A 20,623-nucleotide genomic window follows, 5' to 3' on the forward strand; every position below is an offset into this window, starting at 1 on the left:
AGTTATTACTGACTTAGCTCTTCTCATCTTGCCTGTAGTACACCAGACCAGTCTCTGATGTCAACATGCTGGGAGAAATGATGTTTGGCTCGGTGGCAATGAGTTACAAAGGCTCCACCTTGAAAATTCACTATATACGGTAAGCGTCCTTCCCTGTGATGCACACTCTAGTCAGGCACTTGGAATTGATGACTCACTGAAATGGCCGTTTATCCTTTCAGCTCTCCCCCACAGCTGATGATAAGTAAAGTCTTCTCAGCCAGGGTAGGAAGCTTCAGTGGAAGCAACAATAAGTAAGAATGCTTTTTTTTTTCTTCCCCCATCCAATGCGGTGTTCTTTCCTTTTTCCTGCTGTAGTCCTTCTGTCACTGCTTCTAAATTTGCTGAAGTGGAGAAGTCTAGTAGAAAATCAGAAGTGGTGGCTGTGGAGGATTCCCTTAGTAGATCCTGGCCAGGCCACCTAAGTTTAAAAAATAAAATCTCTCCAAGTTTCTGCTTCTTAACTTGTCCAGGGCATGCAGTAAACTGGAGAGGTTAGGTGCTTTGGGCAGGCAAAGCCTCTCTCTCCTCCTGCTGCCAGAAGGGTGAAGAAGGGGTATATGTTGAGGAGTCTTTGTGTCCCTGCACCCCGCTCCTGTTTTCCATAACAATGACAGAAGATACACTGTTTCTTATCTCTTCCCTTTTTTACTTGTCCCCAAAATGGTCAAATATGAATAAACTGAATCCCAAATGTGATAGAGAGAAATTTACAGTAAGTCAAAGAGGTAGCCTCTATAGAAAATAAATGTCTATTGCCATACAGTTTCAGAAAACCGACTGGTCCTTGAGTTTGATTGTAAATTTTATTTCAGCCTTCTCTCTTCCATAAAATGAGCCTAATTCTCAAGCTAATGTTAATGCCTGTTGATCACATTAAGGAATGCTGGCTTTCCCCCCATTTTTTAGCTTACAAGACAGCTTTGAATACATCAACCAAGATCCCAGCCTGGGAAAGCTGAGCTCGAATCAGAATGGTTTGGGAACCTGTCGCAGTGGAAGTAATTTAGGTAAATATTTCCAGATTCTATGTCTTTATGATAGCATGAGGCCATCTGTTCCTTCAGTTTGGTTTTTTCCCTGTGCATTGCCTTTTTTCTTTTTTTTTTTTCCATTTTTTTTAAACTTTTTTTTTTGCATTGCATTGTCTCTACATTGCTTTTGTTTCCTAGGTGTGTTACAGCTGTGTAGCAGCAAACTGCTGCAGGGTGTGTCTGAAGGAGGTCCCCTCCGGCTCATCCGCAGTGCTTCTTTCTTTGCAGGTTTGTGTGGAATGCCAGCCACAGTGTGACCATCCATATGCACACACAAATCCAGCTCCTTCTGAATCCTCGCAGGGCGTACATAATTACTCTAGAAACAGAAGGGGCTAAAATAGTGACAAGATATATCTGGCTTACACTTAAAAATCTTTCTTCCAAAAAAATAGCTAAATTAATTGCTACTTGTCCACATTTCTTTTCCAGTTCCTGTGTTTAAAATTTAAAGATGTTTATGCAGTGTTTTTAATAATAAATGAGCCCTTATGTTTCTTAGAGAAATTATGTTTTCTGGCTTATTAGTTGGTTTCTTGCTAGTGTGCAGGTGTCTTGCTGGTGTACAGCTCTTTCTTCTCTTACCTCTTGCTACTTTTTTTTAATGACAGACATTCAAAATTAATTCTTGAGCTGTCTGGGAGACTTTAAGGTTTTTGAAAATTAAAGAAATGGATATTGTTAAAGAAAAACTTTAAACTATGTAGTCTGCTTTTACAGGCATATTGATGACCCATGCAGGTGGGTAGATCTTAGGCCTGATTAATTCTGTTAATTGCAAAAATGTGAACTGGAATACCATTGCAGTTTCTTCACAGCCTTTGCAAATCTTGCATGCTCTACAATTTGAGTGACTCTGCACTACTAACACTTCAATGTAATATGACATAGGCTGAATTTTTCTTACTGTGAAGCTCTATGGATAGTAAGTCTTTGCTTGGGGAGTGAATCAGAAGCTTAATGGACCTCTATTTGTCTATTTCATTGTGATGCTGACCTGTGTAAAACGACAATCTTGCATGCACAAAAAAAATGTCAAGAGTGACAGACGGGGCCACTACCAGCTCTCATTTTCAAAGCATATCTGATTTCTGATAATGTAGACTGTATTCATATTCTTAAGCTTCTTAGACATGTTTTTCGGTTGGGGCAAACAACCAACTTACTGTAGTAACATGGTACTCGGTGTGGAGTACTGTTGGCTGCCACCTCTGCTCACACCATACTGCTTATTTGGAGTAACAAACAGTACAGGATGTAACTTTGCTGTTTTGTGACCTTTAAACTTAAAACATTTTTTGAAATGCTGAGAAATAGTGTGATGAGTTATGTAATGCTTTCTATTGATCCGATGTGTTTGTTTTAGCGCACAGCACGCCTGTTGATATGCCTAGCAGAGGACAAAATGAGGACAGAGACAGTGGCATTGCTCGGTCAGGTATCTGCTGTCCATCTTGTTTGCCTGCTTTTGTAATTACATTACAATTCTTTGGTGCAGTGATTCTCCTGAAGTACAGGTACCTCACGACCATTAAACCCAAAATTTTTTGGATCTGCTGAGTGGTTTTCCTTCTACTTTTGCCTCAAGCCTTTTATGCAAGATTATGTAATGATATTCATTGTTTACAGCCATCATTTTCTGGGTTCTTAACCAATCTATAATATCGAGAAAGAACTGACTGGAGCCTTTACTAAAGCAAGGGAAGAGAAAACGGTTTAGCACTGAATAGGAAAAGGAGTCCAGGAGACCAAGAGATCTGTCTGTTGTAATGGGAGGGCAACACCTCTTAGGACAGAATACTTTTAATGAGAGTAAGACTTTTAGTAGTATGTTCTAGTAGAGAAGATCTCTGACTTTGTGAGAAAAGACTGTCCTCAGACAGCAAGATTTATTTAAAATAATTGTCTTTTCTGTTGCAAGGGAGTTATGTGAAAAAGATCAGCAAGCATGAGCAATATTTGTGGGAGTTTGTTCCCAGTTAAAAGTATGAAGAGAAATATTTAACCAGCACTCTTTGTAATTCAGTGTATGTTGGGTTTCTTGCTTTCTTGATAGCATCTCTGAGCAGTCTTCTGGTCACTCCTTTTCCATCTCCAAGCTCTTCAGCGTCGTCTTCTAGCAGCTACCAACGTCGCTGGCTCCGAAGTCAGACAACCAGTTTAGAGAATGGAATTATTCCAAGGTGGTGAGTGCAACAGCTTCCTTCTTACAAGAGCTGTTTGGCAGTAATTTAAGCTAAATAGAGTTTAAGCCTCTTTAATAACAGGATTTGTTCTTTAAATGCTCTCAGTTCAGTCTAAACTCTGTGCATGTTACCTAAGATTGCCAATATGAAGAAAGATCAAGTTTTGGCTAAGTATGAGCTGCAAGGCTTGAATTGAAATGTACATACTTTTATTGAATGTATAGGCTGTGTCTGAAGCCACGTTCTGTAAAGCAAATTAAACTTTCTGAAGGAGCAGAGCATCCTGTTGAGATGAAAGGGACTGTAACAGCACTGCTGCCATAATTACATTTTACTATGATGAATTCTGACTACTGAGCAGTTATTGAAATTTTGGAGTAATAGCCCATGATGACTGTCTTGGCTGGTACAGGATGTTCCTGATGTGACTTCTGCCAAAACAGGAAGGAAAAAAAAAAAAGCTGTGATCAAAAAGCTTGGGGTCTGCTTTGGAATTTTACTAGCTTTTGTAGCTCGGTGACATAACAAAGCATGGAATGCAGCAGACCTTTCATACCTAATAAGCAAATTCTTCCCTTGTCAGTTGCAAAATAGCAAATGGTTCTTGATTATCTGCTCATATGTACCCATCCACGTGCACCCAGAGACAGCATGGATTTAGTGGAGAGCTACAAGAAAATCCTGCTGTTTGGTCCTTCTCCCTCTTCGCTGCTTTAAGTTAAGAGAAGCTTAAAAGCTATGGCCTGTAAAAAGTACAAACCCCAAACATCTCTGAAAACACTACTTTTCCTAGTGTCTCAGCACTTGAAGCTTTTTCCTGGATATTCTTACTGAATTATTTTTAACATGATGAATTGTGCAGTGTTGCTAGTGTAGTAGTCATGCTTTCTAAATCATGCTTTCAGTTGAGAATAAGCTAGTAAACATTTTGCTTTCAGTAAATTGAAGTACTTTTTCGTTTCTTAAATGAGTTAAAACATTTAGGGTAAATAAATTCAGCCCAGTTCAAGAAGTAGCCAGTTTCACTAAAAAGTTTCCTGAAAACGTTATGAAAGTAACAAATTGTTTAGAAGAGTAACCTTTTTTGGGCTGCTTGTTTGCTGTAGGGTGTAGATTGTGTTTCTTCTGCATTGGAGAATCAATGCTGGGGAAAGATACTTTAAACAGGACGTTGTTATTTCCACTGTGACTACTCTTGAATTGGAGGTCTTTCTAAGCCAAAAAGCCTCTTCAGATACTTGTTTCCTGATTACTCACTGGAGAAACAGTAGGCTTCTGTCACTGCAGTGGCAGCAGAGTTTGCACTTCAGTTTGTACAGCCAAGATTCTACGGTTTCTGTGACTGGTGTTTTAGGCCAATAGCTCAAAGAAAATGAGATGTCTAGCTGGAACTCCATGTAGTCAATTGGCAGGCAAGCTAGATTAGCAGCTTTGAAAAGACTTCTCTCCCAGACCTAAATTCTTCAATTTTTGTTCCTGGGAAGCAGCACAAAAGCTTGTGACGTTTTAGATGCTGACTGACCATCCTTTCCCAACCTTCTTTGGAATTTCTGTGTCTGCATGCAAGTTCCTGAAGTTTAAATAAGGTTATGTTTTTGTCTTGAACTCTGGTTTCCCACAAGCTTTTTTTGCTGGAGTTTTAGTGTGTATGTGTTCCTGTATTCCTGGACTCGTACCTCTATGATGAGAAACTTTTGTATACTTAACTTTGTCAAACCAATTAAACTGTAAACCACTTAATTTTAGAATGAACTTAGAATTAATGTTTAGCGTTCAGTCTTTCCTCTTGTGAATTGCTTCATAGTGGTCTGTAAATGCCACAGGACCTATTTCAAGATAATTCTGACAGGAAAATCCTTCAAGCTTTTAATTACCGCTGACTGATACTGACGTATGGAATTAGACTCTATAACTCGAAAGTTATAAAGTAGGTATGTTTATTGCGCGCAGATGCACGGGGGATCGCTCCTCCACAAGCGTGCATGCCCGAAGTGACGAACCATCTCACATTTATACAATAAAACAAATGAATATTCAATTAACGCCTATACATATTCGTTACCTAAACCCAATTACTCTCGCTTCGTATGTTAATTTAGCTTATCAGTCCCTGCCTGGAATGTGGTGGTCTTGCAGGTTTGTAGGTGATTCATGTCCTTGTGACCATCTGAACTTCTCCAGCAAAGGAGACTTAGCACTCCCTTCCTCTAGATAACATTGAAATGTCTCTCATCCTTTTCTCATCCTTTTTATAAATAGCCCCTTTGTTAGAGGAAGAAGGGCAGGTGTCTCCTCAAAGCTGTGTGCCTATGTGACCAGACACCGCACCCATGACCAGTCACCATACCCACATTCCTTGAGCAGACATACACAATCACAATCGATGTCCATTGTCCCTATTTCACACTATTTCTCCATATCAATACTGCAGTCTTAACTTACAAAAAAACTCCAAACCCGAGCTATTTCTATATGAGCTGCTGCTCTAAATGTCTCCATTTGTGTTCTAATGGCTTCTTGTCTCTTACCCTTTCCCCCCTGTAACTTCTTAGTGGATTAAAAGCCATTGCTCAACGAAAGTTCCTTCCAAAAGGCATTTTGACCATGCTATTTTACTCATTGATGGATATACTTTTTAAAGATTTTTTTTAGTTAAATTGATCTAGCAAAATAATTAATCATTTAAGTTGATATAAGCAAAAAAAAAAAGTTCTGTAAATCCAGCAACATGAATATCTAGCAATGCAAGCTTTTATGGAGGAACAGGGTGAGGGGATTGCCACCCTTTTGTATAATTACAGAAAAAATTATACTGGGCTGAGACTTTTGGATATCATCCAAATTGGTTGCCTGTGCAAAGGACTAACTTGGAATTTAGATCAGGTTGCTGTGGAACTTGTCTAATTCAGTCTTGAAAATCTCCAAGGATGGGGCTTCCACAAGCTCTCTGGACAGTGCCCTCCAGGGTATTGACCATTCTCCCCCCATTTGCCATCATCTACAGACTACACTGAAGGTGTGTTTTGCTTCACAGGCCAAGCTGGTAGTGAAGATATTGAGCAGTACTGACCTCAGTATCAACCCATGTGTCATACTGAAAAGTGGTATAACTGTTGGCAGAGCTATCGAGTGAATATCAGAACTTGGGGAAATAATAATGGCTGTAAAAAAACCCACTGTTTTGGTTTTTTTCTTCTTTTTTAGTGGAAAACAAAGCATTTAAAACTGTAGTATATCCAGCTTTGAGCTAATCACACATGTAGGTGTTTGTAGGTGTTACGTTTGTGTTTACACGGTAATTACTAAGTGGTGACGTCTTGTCTACAGTTAAAATAGAAAGCTTTGTTTTGCATGGTTAAGTGCCTTAAAACATCCCTCTTAAGGTGCTGGAACAGTATAGGTCGCATGTTTCCCAACTTCCCTCATGAGCAGCAGCACAGACTGAGGAGCATCACAGACATACTGCTGAGAAGCTAGGCAGGAGCTTGGCTGCTGGGTGCAGTTCATAGCTTTAAAGTTACCTTTAGCCTTTTTTTGCTGATGATTTGTGTTGTGTGTCTCCATTCCCTTTTCTTTATCTCCCTTAAAGGTAAATCCAGAAGGAGAGGTTTTGTAGCAGCTCTGTTCCAGAGGAAAGTGTTCACACCACTTTAGGAGCTGGCCTCTTTGAGGATTGCCTCCCTCCTATCTGAGCAAACATAGGTCTTATCTATTAAAATGTTGGGTGTCCTCTGCTCAGTCAGGTGACAGCAAAGTCTTACATAGTTAGTCAAAGGAGACCTGAGAATGAATTACCTTTTACTACTTAGAGATGTAGGGACAGAAGACAAATTACCTCTCGGTACGTAGGTAACTGTCCTAATAAATCTATCTTGCAGGTCCACTGAAGAAATGTTTAGCATGGCTGATGAAAGCTGCAGCTCCAATCCTGCAATGGTTCGAAGGAAAAAAATTGCGATCAGCATAATCTTTTCTCTGCCTGAAAAAGAAGAAGCACAGAGAAACTTCCAGGATTTCTTTTTCTCTCACTTTCCTCTTTTTGAATCTCACATGAACAAGCTGAAATATGCAATAGAAAAGGTACAGAATACTAGTTTGGTTTAATGTGGAAAAATAAATGTCAAACAGAATGAAGTATTCTAGAATCTGATAGATGAAGAGTGGGAGAAGATGTGTGGTTTCAAGCTTCCCTCCCTCCTTACACATGTAGTTTTGAGCCTGAGCCCAGTGTAGGAATTTAGCATTTACTGAAAAAGAGGTGTGGTTTCTTTTCTAATCGGAATAAGAATAGAGAGTTTTATGCTATGGGTGTGTTTTCTTTTTCTTTCCTTCTTACCATATTTCACTATGAGGTTTTCTTGACTCCCTGGAGACTGTGGAAATGATGGTATTCTATCCTTTCATGCAGTCACTGAAAGAGACACACAACATGTTTGTTGCTGTCTTCCCCTTACTTCCTCAAAAATGTTCTCTTCTCTCCCCATGTCCAGCCGTAGGGATTGGTCTGTCGTGAGGTGGAGGGAGGTTGGCAGCTGTTGCTGTCCTGAGTGGCTGTATAGCACTGGGGCTAGATCTTAATTTTGACATGTTAATGAAGCTTAAAAAGATGAAGAATGTGAATCCTTTAAGAAGCTGTTTTGTGTCTTTAACTCTTAATCAAGGCCATGATCTCATGTAGAAAAATAGCAGAATCCAGCCAAAGAGTGCAGGTTTATATCAGCCGTGTCATGGATGCCCTGGGAGAATTCAGGTGAGTTGATGGAATTCTGAATTACAAGGAGAGCTCTTCTCATGCCCCTCTAAAATTTGTCACTTCCAGTTATAAGCAGCTGAATGCAGGGTCTTGTAATTTAGCCAGTCTTGGAGTTAGTGTGAGTGAATTTTCTGTGTTGGGTATTTGGTAACTGTTCTTAGAAAACTTCTAGCAAACCCAGCTCAGCCATTTTCAGAATGAGAATGAAAGTACTTCTGTTGCACTCGCCTGTACCTGGGACTGTCAGCTGAAGTCTTTAAGATCTCATCAAGAGTTGGCTTCTGCTGATGCCTGTGCAGATGGGTGGATTGATTGTTGTATCGAGGCAGATGGAGTTGTCCACTCCGAGCTATAGATGCTGAGCAGTGTAACTGACAAAGTTGCTGTCAAAAGCTCTTTTTGGTACCTGAGAGAGGAAGGAATGGCCAGAAGCAGAGAAAAGCAATCCAGGAGAAAGATAAGGCTTTAGTGGGATGGAGTTTCTGCAATGTCTGGAATGTGGAATTGGATCACTGTAATGAACAGAATGTGTTCTGTCCCCCCTCAAAATTATTTCTGAATCGTTTCTCTGAATACAAGTACACAGGGGAATGCAAGAAAGGGAAGACAAATACTTAGTTGATACGTGGACACTGTTAGTGGTAGTCTGAACTGAACAGACTAGTGTTCTGGGACACTAGTAACTACCAGTAATTACTGGAAGAGTAAAAATTCTTCTAGTTTGCTTAGTATCCTAGATCTTACAAAAAGTAAATAAAAATCAGTGGACAATAGAAGAGGAAAGGGGCTACTTGTATTTGCAAGATTGAAATGTGCACGTTAACACTTGCTTTCTGGGAATTTTCTTTGAGCAGAGTTACCATCTGGAACCTATATTCTGTTCCAAGGATTGCAGAGCCTGTGTGGCTTAATATGATGTCCAGCACCCTGGAAAAGAACCAACTATGCCAGCGTTTTCTTAAAGAATTTACATTTCTGATAGAACAGATCAACAAAAATCAGTAAGCTTCCCTCTGCCCCTTTTTTCTTAAAAAAAAAAAAGATTGTGCGCTTCCCAGTACACATGGATATGTTAAAGCACTTAATGGAATATTTTTTTGCTGGTGTTACTTTGGTCATATTCTTTTTCCTAGATTCTTTGCTGCTTTGTTAACAGCAGTGCTGACGTATCATCTGGCTTGGGTCCCAACAGTAATGCCGGTCGACCATCCTCCCATAAAGGCCTTCTCCGAGAAGCGTACATCACAGTCTGTGAACATGCTGGCAAAATCCCATCCATACAACCCTCTCTGGGCACAGCTTGGTCAGTAGGAAATGAGAAGCTTCAGATTTCTCTATATCGGGCACCTTTCTGCACCCACTCCTCTTACCTAAGAGCTGCTTGTGATCCAGATCACATTTGCTGATGTACCTTGCTGCCAGCTGTGCAGAGCTACCAACAGGTGTCTGGGCCTGCTTAAATGGAGCATTTGGAGGCCTGTTTGCATAGCCCGAGTACTCTGCTTTTTTCCTTGATGCCTTGTTGTTCTCCTCTGTTAAACTGTCTGATTAAATAACTTGGTATAGAAGTACTGAGCCTGTGCAAGTGCTGTGTATGATCTAAGCAGTTTAGGAAGTATAAGAGGGGAGCAGACTGGATTGAGGGGGGTTCTCTGAGCCCTGGAGGCCCTTTGTAGTTGCAACTGCCTTGGCTGTCTCCTTTTACCTTTCTCACGGAGCTAGGACAGACACCAGGGCAACAGAGTAGAAGTCTGGCACTTCCATTCATGCACAGTTATGTGAGTGGGCTTGGGCCAAATTTTTATTCTATGCCCAGCTCCTCAGGCTGTTCTCTGACAAATATCTTACAGCTTTTAAGTTATCTTGATACAGGGGATTAAATAACTGCATGTCAAAGGAGTAGGTGAGTGAGAGCTGGGAGAATAACGCTGCCAGTGGTAAATTCTTGAAAATTCCTCCTCCTCCTCTTGGCAGCAGCTGTGAGTCTGACATCAGATTGGCCTTAACTGATACACTGTATTGCCATGTAAAGTAACGCACATGCACACTAAAGCAATGTTTTTACACCATGCTACTGGTTGTGTTTCTTGCTAATTATGTTTGTTGTTCTTGGCAGTCTTTGTGAAACTGATGCGAAACAATGGCTGTGTAGTTGTAGTAGGAGTGTTTCCTGTTTCAGGATGTCTTTTAAAATGTTATGCAAAGGAGTAGTGGATTAGGCTCGGAGGGGAAAATGCAAGCTTGCTCAGGGTGTTGAGGATGGAGCCAGGCCTGGGGTTATAAAAACCAGCTGGGCTGGAGGCGTAGTGTCAGCAGTAGCTCTTGTGGTCGCTCCCAGGAGTCACCACTGGTGACTAGTCAAGAATCTGTTTCTCTTCTCGCCTTCCCAGGCCGTATGTTGCTACCAGCATTGGCCTAGCCAAGGTCTGGGTGCCTGAACTCAAAATGCTTTCTAGTTTTGTCTTGTTCTTACAAAGCCATTATTAGGTGTTCGCAGTAACTAGTAATGAAAGTGAGATGTTGCCCTCTGCTGGTTTCCTTCTTTAAAAAGATGGGGGACGGGGAATATAAAATGGGAATTACTTTTTATCACGGGAGTGATTTTGACGTACCTGTCTCTCCACCTTCAGACCTATGTTTTCATTGCACATTATGTATCAATTAGGATTACATACTGATATAACTGTAAGTACTACTGTCAGGAAGACATAATGCTGTCTCTTAAGCATCAGCTTCAATCTAATGGTCTTAACAGTAGGCATTAGCATGTTTTGAAGACCACAATTTTGACTTTTTGTGCTGTCTTATTAATAGTGGGTTTATATAAAGTCAATTGTGCAAATGAACATGAAGTCTGAATCTGATTTCCATAGCAACTGTGCTCAACTCGAAATGGGAAGATCTCTCTTTACTTTTCTTTCCAAACTGCTAGTCCTTGTGGCCCAGCGGGCATTGAGGTTGATTCCAGCGTAGTAATTGGAAGCCCATTTTCCGTTACTGAGGAATGAATTTGCTGGCATGTTAGGCTCTGGGGCTAGTTGCAAGGGTGTTGATGCTACCACACAGCAGCCTCTGCAGCGCATCACTGGCATCGTGGGAGATGGCAGACCTTGGCAGGGGAGACAGTGAGAGCAGTGGAATTACTGTCTCATTGATCTTTGCTTTGCAGGAATGGAGTCAGGAGCCTTATTCCTTTTATGCCCAGCCTCCTCTTTGACATACAGAACATAAATGTGTTGTTTTGTTCGTGGGTGTGTCCTGTTTTAGTCTGCTCATGTTGAAACCAGCGGTCCCCTTGCCCTTAGTAAAAACCTTCTTGGAGGTCTGATCCTGACTTTAATTTAGTGTTGCTTCTTGAGGTCTAAAACAAAATCCTGGTAGCAAACTTGGTCCAGAACATTTGAGCAGCCAAGCAAAGACTTGGCATCTAAAGCAGTCTGGTAGGTTAACAGGTAGCTGGTGAAGCCTCAAGGCAGGGAAGCCTGCTTTCAAGGTGAACACTTACAGTGGCTAAACAAAATTGAGCTTTTGGTGGTTGTCCTCCATCTGCTGGTGTTGTCTGCCAGAGTTTGGTTAGGCAGAGACAATTTAGTGGGTGCTTCTAATGGATGTTAGGTGAAGACAGCTGGGTGAAGTTAGGCTGGTAATTGACATTTCTTGAGTTAACCCATCTTGATTTGACAGAGCATGTGAATGTTCCTGTACTGGCTATCTATCTACGCTTGCTTCTCCCAGGACTTCTGGAGTAGAAACCCTTCAGCTGATGGAGGATTATAGGCAGCTGGAAGATAGTTACCACTCTCCCAAACAAATACGTTGAAAGTAGGATATGTATGGCACTAGTTCTGTTCAAAAAGCAGTTCTTATTTGCTAGCTCATTCATCATGAAGGAGTTCCTGGCGGGGATTCAGATTGTTGTAGTACCTACCTTTCATATTACAGTTGTATTTTAAGTAGTGAATGTATTTTCTAGTTCTCCGCCATCCCCTGCCATGTTAGCAAGGTTGATTCCAAGTACACAGAAGTACACATGCCGTGCACGTAAGGTACTTACATGCCTCTTTTTTCAGAACCTTATTTATTAAGCTAATATTGAATCCTTTTTTGCTTCTTTTCATAACGTAATCCTGAAAAATCTAATTCAGATTTTATCTGTATGAAAATTCCTGTGTTTAACAGAAAAAGTGACTGCAATAAAACAGAATAACTTTGTGAAAGAACATGAGTAGAAAAAAAACTGTACCTGGCTTCAGAGTTTAGCTTGATCTGTATTCCTCTTCACACCCTGTTGTGTCAATTTCCAAGTGATAGTATCTTATAAGCATAGTGTAAATAAAAACCTTAGTGGCTTTGAACAGAAAGAAATGGAGCAATGGCAGCTAATCCCTCCCAAAACCCTTCTGGACAAAAGCCAGGTATAAGAAGTGCTAAGGGACTTGTTTTATTGTTCTTTGTTTTAAATTCTTATGAACTTACTGTGAAAGAAATTAGCTGTCTGATTTATGTCCATAGTAAATGCTCTTTCAAAATGTGTTGAATTTAAACGGTATAGCTTTTATTGCAACCAAACATAAGCATGTGAAATTTTTGTTTTCCTGTATAGGCGATCTCTACGGTGCCATAGGCTCTCCAGTTAGATTGACTCGAACTGTTATTGTTGGGAAACGCAAGGAGTTGGTGCAGCGCTTGCTCTATGTTCTAACTTATTTCATTCGGTGCTCTGAGCTGCAGGAAAATCAGCTGACATGGAGTGAGAAGGCTGGGGAAGGAGAGCAGGTGCTAAATGGAAGCAAGATCACAACTGCACTGGAAAAGGGAGAGGTAGAGGAGTCTGATTATGTGGTTGTCACTGTTAAAAATGAGCCTGCTCTTGTGCCTCCAATCCTACCTCCAAAGAATGATGGAAGTAAGAACAGTGGTATTGCAGAGTGGGTACATGACCCAGAAAGCACTCGTGCTATCCCAGCCTCCTCAAAAGAAAAGAGGGAAGCAATAGGAAAGGCCAGTCAGAACTCTGAAATGTCTGTTGATTGTCTAACTAGCAGTTTCCATAAAGGAGCAGCTGATGGGAGGAAAAGAACAGTCACTGATACAGGAATCGTATCCTACCACTTTGAAGAGCCATCTAAATTGGAGGATTTAATGGATATGAAGAAAAACAAGAACCAGAATGAGAGAAGAGTGGAAAAGCAGTTGTCTAGTAGGTCATCTGCGTTACCTTGTCCTGAAAGGTCTGGCCACAGGAGTTCACACTTGGAAAAGGTCACCTTTCAGATTGGAAGCTCTGCGTCACCAGAGTCAGACTTAGAAACTCATAGAAGGGAAATGGAAGAAAATCTGAAGGCATTAAAAAAAAATCCAGAGGTGATACATTGTGCCTCAAGTCCCACAAATCTGGCTGTGGATGCTTCCCAGAATCGAAAGGAAAGTTCTGAAGCTGCCTTTATACACTTCAGTAAACATAATGTTTGTTACGCACAAATCCCACCTCGTGAGGGGAAGGAGGGTATACTTAACCAACATACAGAAAGTAAAGGAACTGAAACAAACTTAGCGAACATGGTATCTAGTGAACCAGTTTTACCCACAGATAATATAGAAACTGTAAAATTGCCAAGACTGAAAGAAACTAGAACTTTATGCTCTGGCAATCTGGAGAACTGTTCCCCTGGCTGCATAGAAGTAGGTTCTGCTATCAAACAGGATTCCCCTAAAGTAGGTGCTGAAGATGTCCCCTATGGGGATGCTGGAAGGAAAACCCCCTTCAGAGCTGAAGGGGACATTCCAAGGAACGAGAGTTCAGACAGTGCTCTTGGAGCCAGCGATGAAGAAGGTGATTGTTGTATCCCTGATGAAGTGCATCACGATAACGTCAGCAAAAGACTGGAAGAGTTTGCAGAAGTGGAACTTCCTTTACCAAGGTAAAGAAGTTTAATTTAGAACTAAATGCGAGTCAAAAGCTGTTGCTACTTTAGAGAAGTTTCAGTGTTTAAAGTGGGAAATCCTCTGGGATCTTGACTAAATTCCTTGCAAACCAATCTGTAACAGACACTGGTGTGGTTAGGGTTCTTGTAAACAGGCTTGGCAAAAAGAAAACAAGACAGAGCAGATTTAGGTAGTGAAGCTTTGTGACAAAAGTGTTCTTCAAATGTCTAATAGAGAATGAACAAACTCTTATAACCACCTGCAATGTTTAATGTAGACAGAACTTCTGAGGACAAGCAAAATTTTGCTTAAACTGGTAACTGTTTAGATTTGACATACTTGGCAAATCAAAACAGATTTGAAATAAATAAGGGCACCCTGTTGGAAGACTTTTGAGCTTTACAGCTGGTGCATGTGGAGCCTGCTGATGCTTAAGGTAGGTGGAAAGAGTTTACTACTTCGGCTGCGTTGGAGAAAGCTCAAATTCAGCAAATCTGTTAGCTGCAGAATAGGGAGCTCATATGTACCAGAAGCTCTAATACATGTAAAGTTGCCTGTTTACTGTATGTTGAGTACAATTGTTGATTGTTACTTGCAGTAGAAGCAGGGGTGATAAACCAGTTTTTGCATTCAGGTAAAATCTGAACGCAGTTTGTCAAGCAAGAATCTTACCTGCTTTGTATTTCTTGTATTTCAGGTCAAGTACAATCAGCAGTCAGTGTGTGAAAAACTTTGGAAGATCACTTCTAGGTGGTTACTGTCATACGTATATACCTGATCTAGTGCTGCATGGAATAAATAATGATGAGAAACTTAGGCAGTGTCTACTAGCAGACCTACTTCATGCAATGCATGTGAGTTAAAGAACCGTTCTGAGTTACAGTAGGAGTTGTGATATCACTGACATCTACAGAAGCAGGTCCTTTGAGTAGGTTTTGTTCTATGTGATTGTTCTTAACAGCCACACCTGACGTGTGTTCCTTCTTGAAAGGTGTAAGCCCTGAATTCATTGTGTGCAGAGCCAGTTCACGCAAGAATTTACTTGCTCCTGCCTTCTCGTGTGTGCTTTCTTTCATACTCTCTTAAGGCTTATCTTCGAAGGCAAACACAAAGAAAATTGTTGGCAACTTCAAGCTGCAAACTGCTTCTCTTTTTTCAGCCACAATAGCAGACAGAGTTACCTAGATTTCACAAAAATGATATGAAAGTTGAAACATCTTATTTTGCCACTTAGTGGCATCCATTGCAAGGGAGATGAAGTCTTGTGGAGGCTGATGTTACACTAGACTGTAGCAGAAATGACTGACTACAGAAAGTAATTGTTTATAGGTAAGGACTGTGCCGTGTTCTTGCTCGAGGTACTTGTAAATTATAGAATTCATTTATAACCTTTCACTAAAGTAACTGTGTGACCTTAGTATGCAATTTTAAATGTTTATCTAGTAATTAACACCTTGAAAGTAATTAAGAATCATCCTGATGGAATGAGTTCATGTGCTATCCAAAACAGTGATGTGTGTATAACTTCTTTAAACATCATCAGATGGATCTAATGCAATGCTGTCTCTTCATGCATACCCTACCTCGATTCTCATAGTGAAGTCCCACACGTATCTCTGAAACATTAAATATACTTTCACCATCACTGGATCGGTATCATTATTACTCTTTTAAGTTTTCATTACTTCTTTTTGGAAGAAACTCACCTTTTCAGGAAAGATGGAATACCTGGAGAAAAGAATTATTGGAATAGTGATTTTGAAGCACTACTTAAAATTAAATGCCTTGATCAGATTGGCAGTTAAGACTTACACGGTGTGACTGCATATGAACTGTCACTGAAGTTGGTATTCCTTGTAATATTTGAGATGCCTTTGGCTTCCTAGTGGACAAAAACATTGATTGGATCACTTTCTTGTTCCCTGCTTCAGTGTGAATAAAAGTAGAACCTCAAACTAAATTGTAGAAATGTATCTGGAAGTGCCACGTCATGTTTGTAACTTTCTATCTGTTGCAGCATCCAGTGCTAGATGAGCCCATAGCAGAAGCAGTCTGCATTATTGCAGACACAGATAAATGGAACGTACAAGTAGCTACAAGCCAGAGGAAGATGATGGACAATATGAAGCTAGGCAAGGATGTTTTGGTTTCAAGTCAAGTATCCAGTTTATTGCAGTCTATTTTACAGCTTTACAAACTCAACATCCCAGCTGACTTTGTAAGTATTTCTTTACTGAAGATTGAAGCTAATGAAAATTGTTTAGCTTAGGTAGCAAGTGCAGAGGTTTGTATGCCATGTTGCTATACCAATAAACAAACGCCTGTAATAATGCAGAGCTGGGACAACGTACTTAAAAGAATGCATGGTACGGTCCTAAAACAGTATCCTGTTGCATCTGTGACTTACATCTAATAGATCAAAGTTAACTATTCCGAAGTACATAGGCCAAAACAAGTTCTTTAGGCAATTTTAGCATGGTCCTCATCTGTTTACAGTTAGGATTCTTAAATCTGGCTTTTATTTATTTTGTTTATATAATTTCCACACTCCTCTACTGTTTGTTGTTGAAGCGCCTATCTCCCCAAGCCTGTTTCTAGCATACAGCTTTCTGTTCTTGGGCTTTCTCTCCCACCCCATGCAGTGGATGCCGCTTCTCTCGCCTCCCCAAATAATTGTGCTTGTGTGTTTACTTGTTATAGACATATTTTAGCCAACCCTGTCAGCAAGTGCTGTCTTGGATAGCCGTGCTGCTGCCCCCCTAGGATGGCTGGGAGGAGGCTGAAAGCTGCTAACCCTTGGGGCAGGGGGGGTTACTTTGTCGTATTGCATACTCCCTGTCCCACAGCATCCTTCCCTGTCCGCGGTAGGAGTGGAATTCATCAGAGCAAATCACCAATAATGGGTTTGCTGATTACAGCAGTATTACCCACAAGTCTAACAGTGGTAATTATAATAGTTTTTAGTACAGAATTGTAGGTGAGGGGAGATGGGACGCTTTTTTCAGGAGTCACCCCTTTCTCAATTAACAGAATTGGTCTGTCCTTCAGCAGAAAACATCGAGAAACTTTGCAGGAAGCCTGTGTAACGGCTGCGCTAGCAGATGGAAGAGGAAGATAGAGCTAAACACTAACAGCTGTAAATAGTATTAGTTGGCATTGCTTTGGATAAAATTATTGATACCGAATACACTTAAGTTTTTGAAGTTAAGTGCTAGGCAAAATACATGTTGTAAATGTTGTCTCTGCTTTCTTTTGAGCATCAGAAAATAGGCAACTTTGGTTAAAATTATATCCTAACATTTGCACAGTAATACCTTCAAATGTGGGCATTTTTTAACTGAATAGCTGGTTCTGCAGCTGAGGTGCTCTTCCCAGTGTTGTCTTGAGGTTTGTGTATGCCATTTCTGTATGCTTTGTGTGGTGTGGGAGGGGTTTGGTGCTAGAATGTTTTTCAGGCGTTTTTTTTATTTCCTTTTTCTCACAAAAAGGAACACTGAAGTGACAGTGCTAGTAGCTTGTAAATTTTCAATCATAAATGTTAGAGATACTTTGATCCTTCTGTTGGTGGATTTTACAGCTCTTTGCTAAAGCAGAGCCATCAGTGTGTGGAAGTGAAGTGTTCCACTAAACTCTAGGGGAAGAAGTGTGACTTTTTTGTTGTACTGATTCTATTGATCTAAACTTTGGCAAAAACGTACATACTAATATTGATCGGAGAGGAGCTTAATGCAGCATGTTTGAAGTTTCCTTTAGGAGTGCACGTTTCTTTACATGCAGTTACTGTTCAGATGAGTAAATTGAGTAAAATGAGAAAATGAGTAAAAAAAAAAAACCACAAAACCCAACTTTGGACCAAATGAAAGGCGAGTGGTGTTGTCTTTGTTGTGGCACTTCAGACTGGTAGCCATACCGCAGAGGGCTTTGCAGTGTGCCAGGGTGAGAGGGAAGGGATGATAGCAACTGCTGCATATCAGCAATACATCAAAAGTTTTAACAGCACCTTTAAACTCATTTTAAGCTACTCTTCTATTTTTAGAAGTGACTTGACTTACACCACCACCACTGCCACCCCCCATTTAGTCAATGAGAGAAGCTGTGGAGGAAGCTAACATTAAAAAACCCAAAGCTGTGCACATTTTGAATAAAATGGATCGATGTAGCAAGCTTATGGAAAATGTCTTTATGGGCATTCATGAGTAGATAATATTAAGTAAAGAATCTTTTTTAGAGAGAAATCTCTTCTAGTGGCATTCTTCCTTACTTGCTGCCTCACAACTACAAAAATAATCCATTATATATTAGCACAAGTACTGGAATTTAGATATATTGAATTGCTGCTTTGTGGATCAGCTGCATGCTGCCCTGAACCACTGCAGATCTGCTCATAAGCTGTTGCATTAGGGCTACCGGTAACAGAAAAATCGTGTTTCCCTCGTGCCTAGAATCAGAAGGGTTATAACAACTTGAGTGAAAACTTGCCTGAAGCAAATAGATCCAAATTGCTCTCAGAAAGCTTTTGCCTTTCCTCCACTGGTGGCAGTGATGTTATTCTAGTACTATGTTGGATGCTTTTTAAAATGCCTCTTGATCTTCCATGAATAAGACCCGGTATAAGCTCAGAGAATCATTAAAAATCATCTTGCTCCCAAACATCAGAAAAATACATGGTAGGCTACCTATAAACATTTGTCCTTTTTTTCCTCATTTTTTAATTGACAAAACTGGTTTCACAGGATCTTTTTTCTAATAGTTATGGTTTCCATTCAACTTAAGTACATTGGGCGATGGCCTGAAGCTGTTTGCAGGTACTGTTTGTAATTGCTGTCTCTGCTGGGTGACTGTGCAGTTGATAATGTGAGGTTCTACATGCACTCCCTGCTTTCATCTCCTGGAGTTTGGAGAGCTGAACTAATTTAACTTTTTTTTTTTGAAGTGGCCATCCCAGTGGAAAGAAGGAATATGACAAATTGAATATACCTTTTGTCCTAGAACAAAATACCTGATAAGACATCCTACCTACTGGTCTTGTCTTACCAAAATAAACCCTCTCCCTTTGAAACAAAGGTTCACCTGCTCTCCTGCAGTTGGTGTATGAGAAATTACCATGCATCATATGACATATTTAAAAATAATTTGCATTTCTAGCATGCTGCTGCTGAAAGAAAAGGGGAGTGATTAAACTGGTGTTTCAACTTGAACTATTACCTTTTGGCAAGCAGTGTCAAATGCTTAAGCAATTTTAAACTGGAAGTGCCTAGGATTAATAAAAACAAATGCCTAAAAGGGATTTGTAACTAGCTTATACAGTAAAGCAGTGGAAAAAAAGAGCTATAATTTTTATGATGATGAAGATAATGGTGTCTTCCACTTCTTGATTCTTAGTTTCTTGAATGGCAGAGTTCTAGAGCTAGAGTACTAATTTTAGAAGCTATTATCTAAACTGAGTCTTTCAGAAAAAATGGTACTGACCAAGACATCTTGATCCAAGTATTCTGGTTTGATCCGTAGTAAGATGTCTTTGGTGTCTTTGAACCTGGTTAAAACATCTAGAGTCAGCAGAAACGCTGTGGCTGACTTGAGTGGAAAATGCACATGCAGTAAGTGCAACAAACTTGCTGCCCAGGAAGGCTGGAATGCCCCAGTCCTACCAGGGGGTTCCCCTTCGAGGGAGTAGTGTAAGCTGTTCGATGTTGCTAGTACAGCTGTAACGAAGCAAACTGCCTCTTCTGGATTTTAGAGCAGAGATTTAATTTGAAAGATGCTCTAGCTAAGATAAAAACTAAAATGATGTGCTTGCATTTCTGTAAAACTTGCATGCGATTGCTAAAGCTGTTCTGAGGTTTTTGGTCTGTATTTACAGTGCATAATGCATCTTGAGGATAGACTACAAGAGATGTATCTCAAAAGCAAAATGCTTTCAGAGTATCTGCGAGGACATACAAGAGTGCATGTAAAAGAACTAGGAATTGTATTGGGGTGAGTATTGCAGGTATCTGTTTTAACCAATGGCCAAATTTGAGGCAGTTTATCTTCCTTTGCAGTTTCTGAATGTTGACATCTTGTTCCCACAATGACGTGCTTGCTTCTTCATATTCAGCACTCTCTTCTTTCGTGTACTTAATAAAGTGTAAAAATGGGTTCTACTGAGCCATCTGAAAATCAGGAGGCGGCACATTTCTACAGGAAGAACAAATTACTTGTCATTCTTATATCTTCTGAATGAAGAAGGTTTGGATTTTGGTCATTAGGAGGTTCTCCGTGCATTCCTATGCACTCTTTCTGTCTTGCTCTCCTTAATGAAAACTTCATCCCAACAAATACTTGAGAATTTTTGGAACGTTAGGTGGTGCAGTTGTATCTCGAACAAAAAGGAGTTCTCAAAAAGCAGGTGTCCTGTTTGGCAGCTGTCTTCTAATAATAGTACTTGACTGGTGTACAACCTTCAGGGATGCACCTGCTGACAGCAGAAGAGGGGGAGGGGGGAAGAAGGAAATACACATTTTTAACAGTTGGACTGTATGATCTTAAGGGTCTTTTCCAACCTAAACAGTTCTGGTTCCCAAGATGATTTTTAGCACTGTAGGTAAAACTTAATTTATCTGTATCCAAACTGTTCCAAGATTTCATACTGAGAAATGTAGTTGTAAATAGTGAAACCCTGAAACAGGCACTTTTCTGTGTGTGTG

General features: G+C 40.3%; 1 protein-coding gene across 4 annotated transcripts in view; it reads left to right on the top strand.

The window, feature by feature from the left end:
* FNIP2 (folliculin interacting protein 2) overlaps positions 1 to 20,623 on the top strand; it is a 52,372-nt gene that overhangs the window by 27,311 nt on the left and 4,438 nt on the right. For 2 of the 4 annotated variants that reach the window (XM_040601179.1, XM_040601159.1), the window contains exons 4-17: positions 39 to 139; positions 222 to 293; positions 949 to 1,049; positions 1,212 to 1,301; positions 2,440 to 2,511; positions 3,130 to 3,259; positions 7,138 to 7,339; positions 7,921 to 8,009; positions 8,867 to 9,013; positions 9,146 to 9,315; positions 12,616 to 13,933; positions 14,635 to 14,791; positions 15,955 to 16,155; positions 19,798 to 19,913. In XM_040601179.1, the coding sequence (XP_040457113.1) occupies positions 39 to 139; positions 222 to 293; positions 949 to 1,049; positions 1,212 to 1,301; positions 2,440 to 2,511; positions 3,130 to 3,259; positions 7,138 to 7,339; positions 7,921 to 8,009; positions 8,867 to 9,013; positions 9,146 to 9,315; positions 12,616 to 13,933; positions 14,635 to 14,791; positions 15,955 to 16,155; positions 19,798 to 19,913 (2,966 nt within the window). The remainder of the gene's footprint in view (positions 1 to 38; positions 140 to 221; positions 294 to 948; positions 1,050 to 1,211; positions 1,302 to 2,439; positions 2,512 to 3,129; positions 3,260 to 7,137; positions 7,340 to 7,920; positions 8,010 to 8,866; positions 9,014 to 9,145; positions 9,316 to 12,615; positions 13,934 to 14,634; positions 14,792 to 15,954; positions 16,156 to 19,797; positions 19,914 to 20,623) is intronic. The other 2 variants (XM_040601189.1, XM_040601170.1) reach the window with 1 other exon arrangement.

This window comes from Falco naumanni, chromosome 1 (genome assembly GCF_017639655.2).
Source record: "Falco naumanni isolate bFalNau1 chromosome 1, bFalNau1.pat, whole genome shotgun sequence".
Lineage (NCBI taxonomy): Eukaryota > Metazoa > Chordata > Aves > Falconiformes > Falconidae > Falco > Falco naumanni.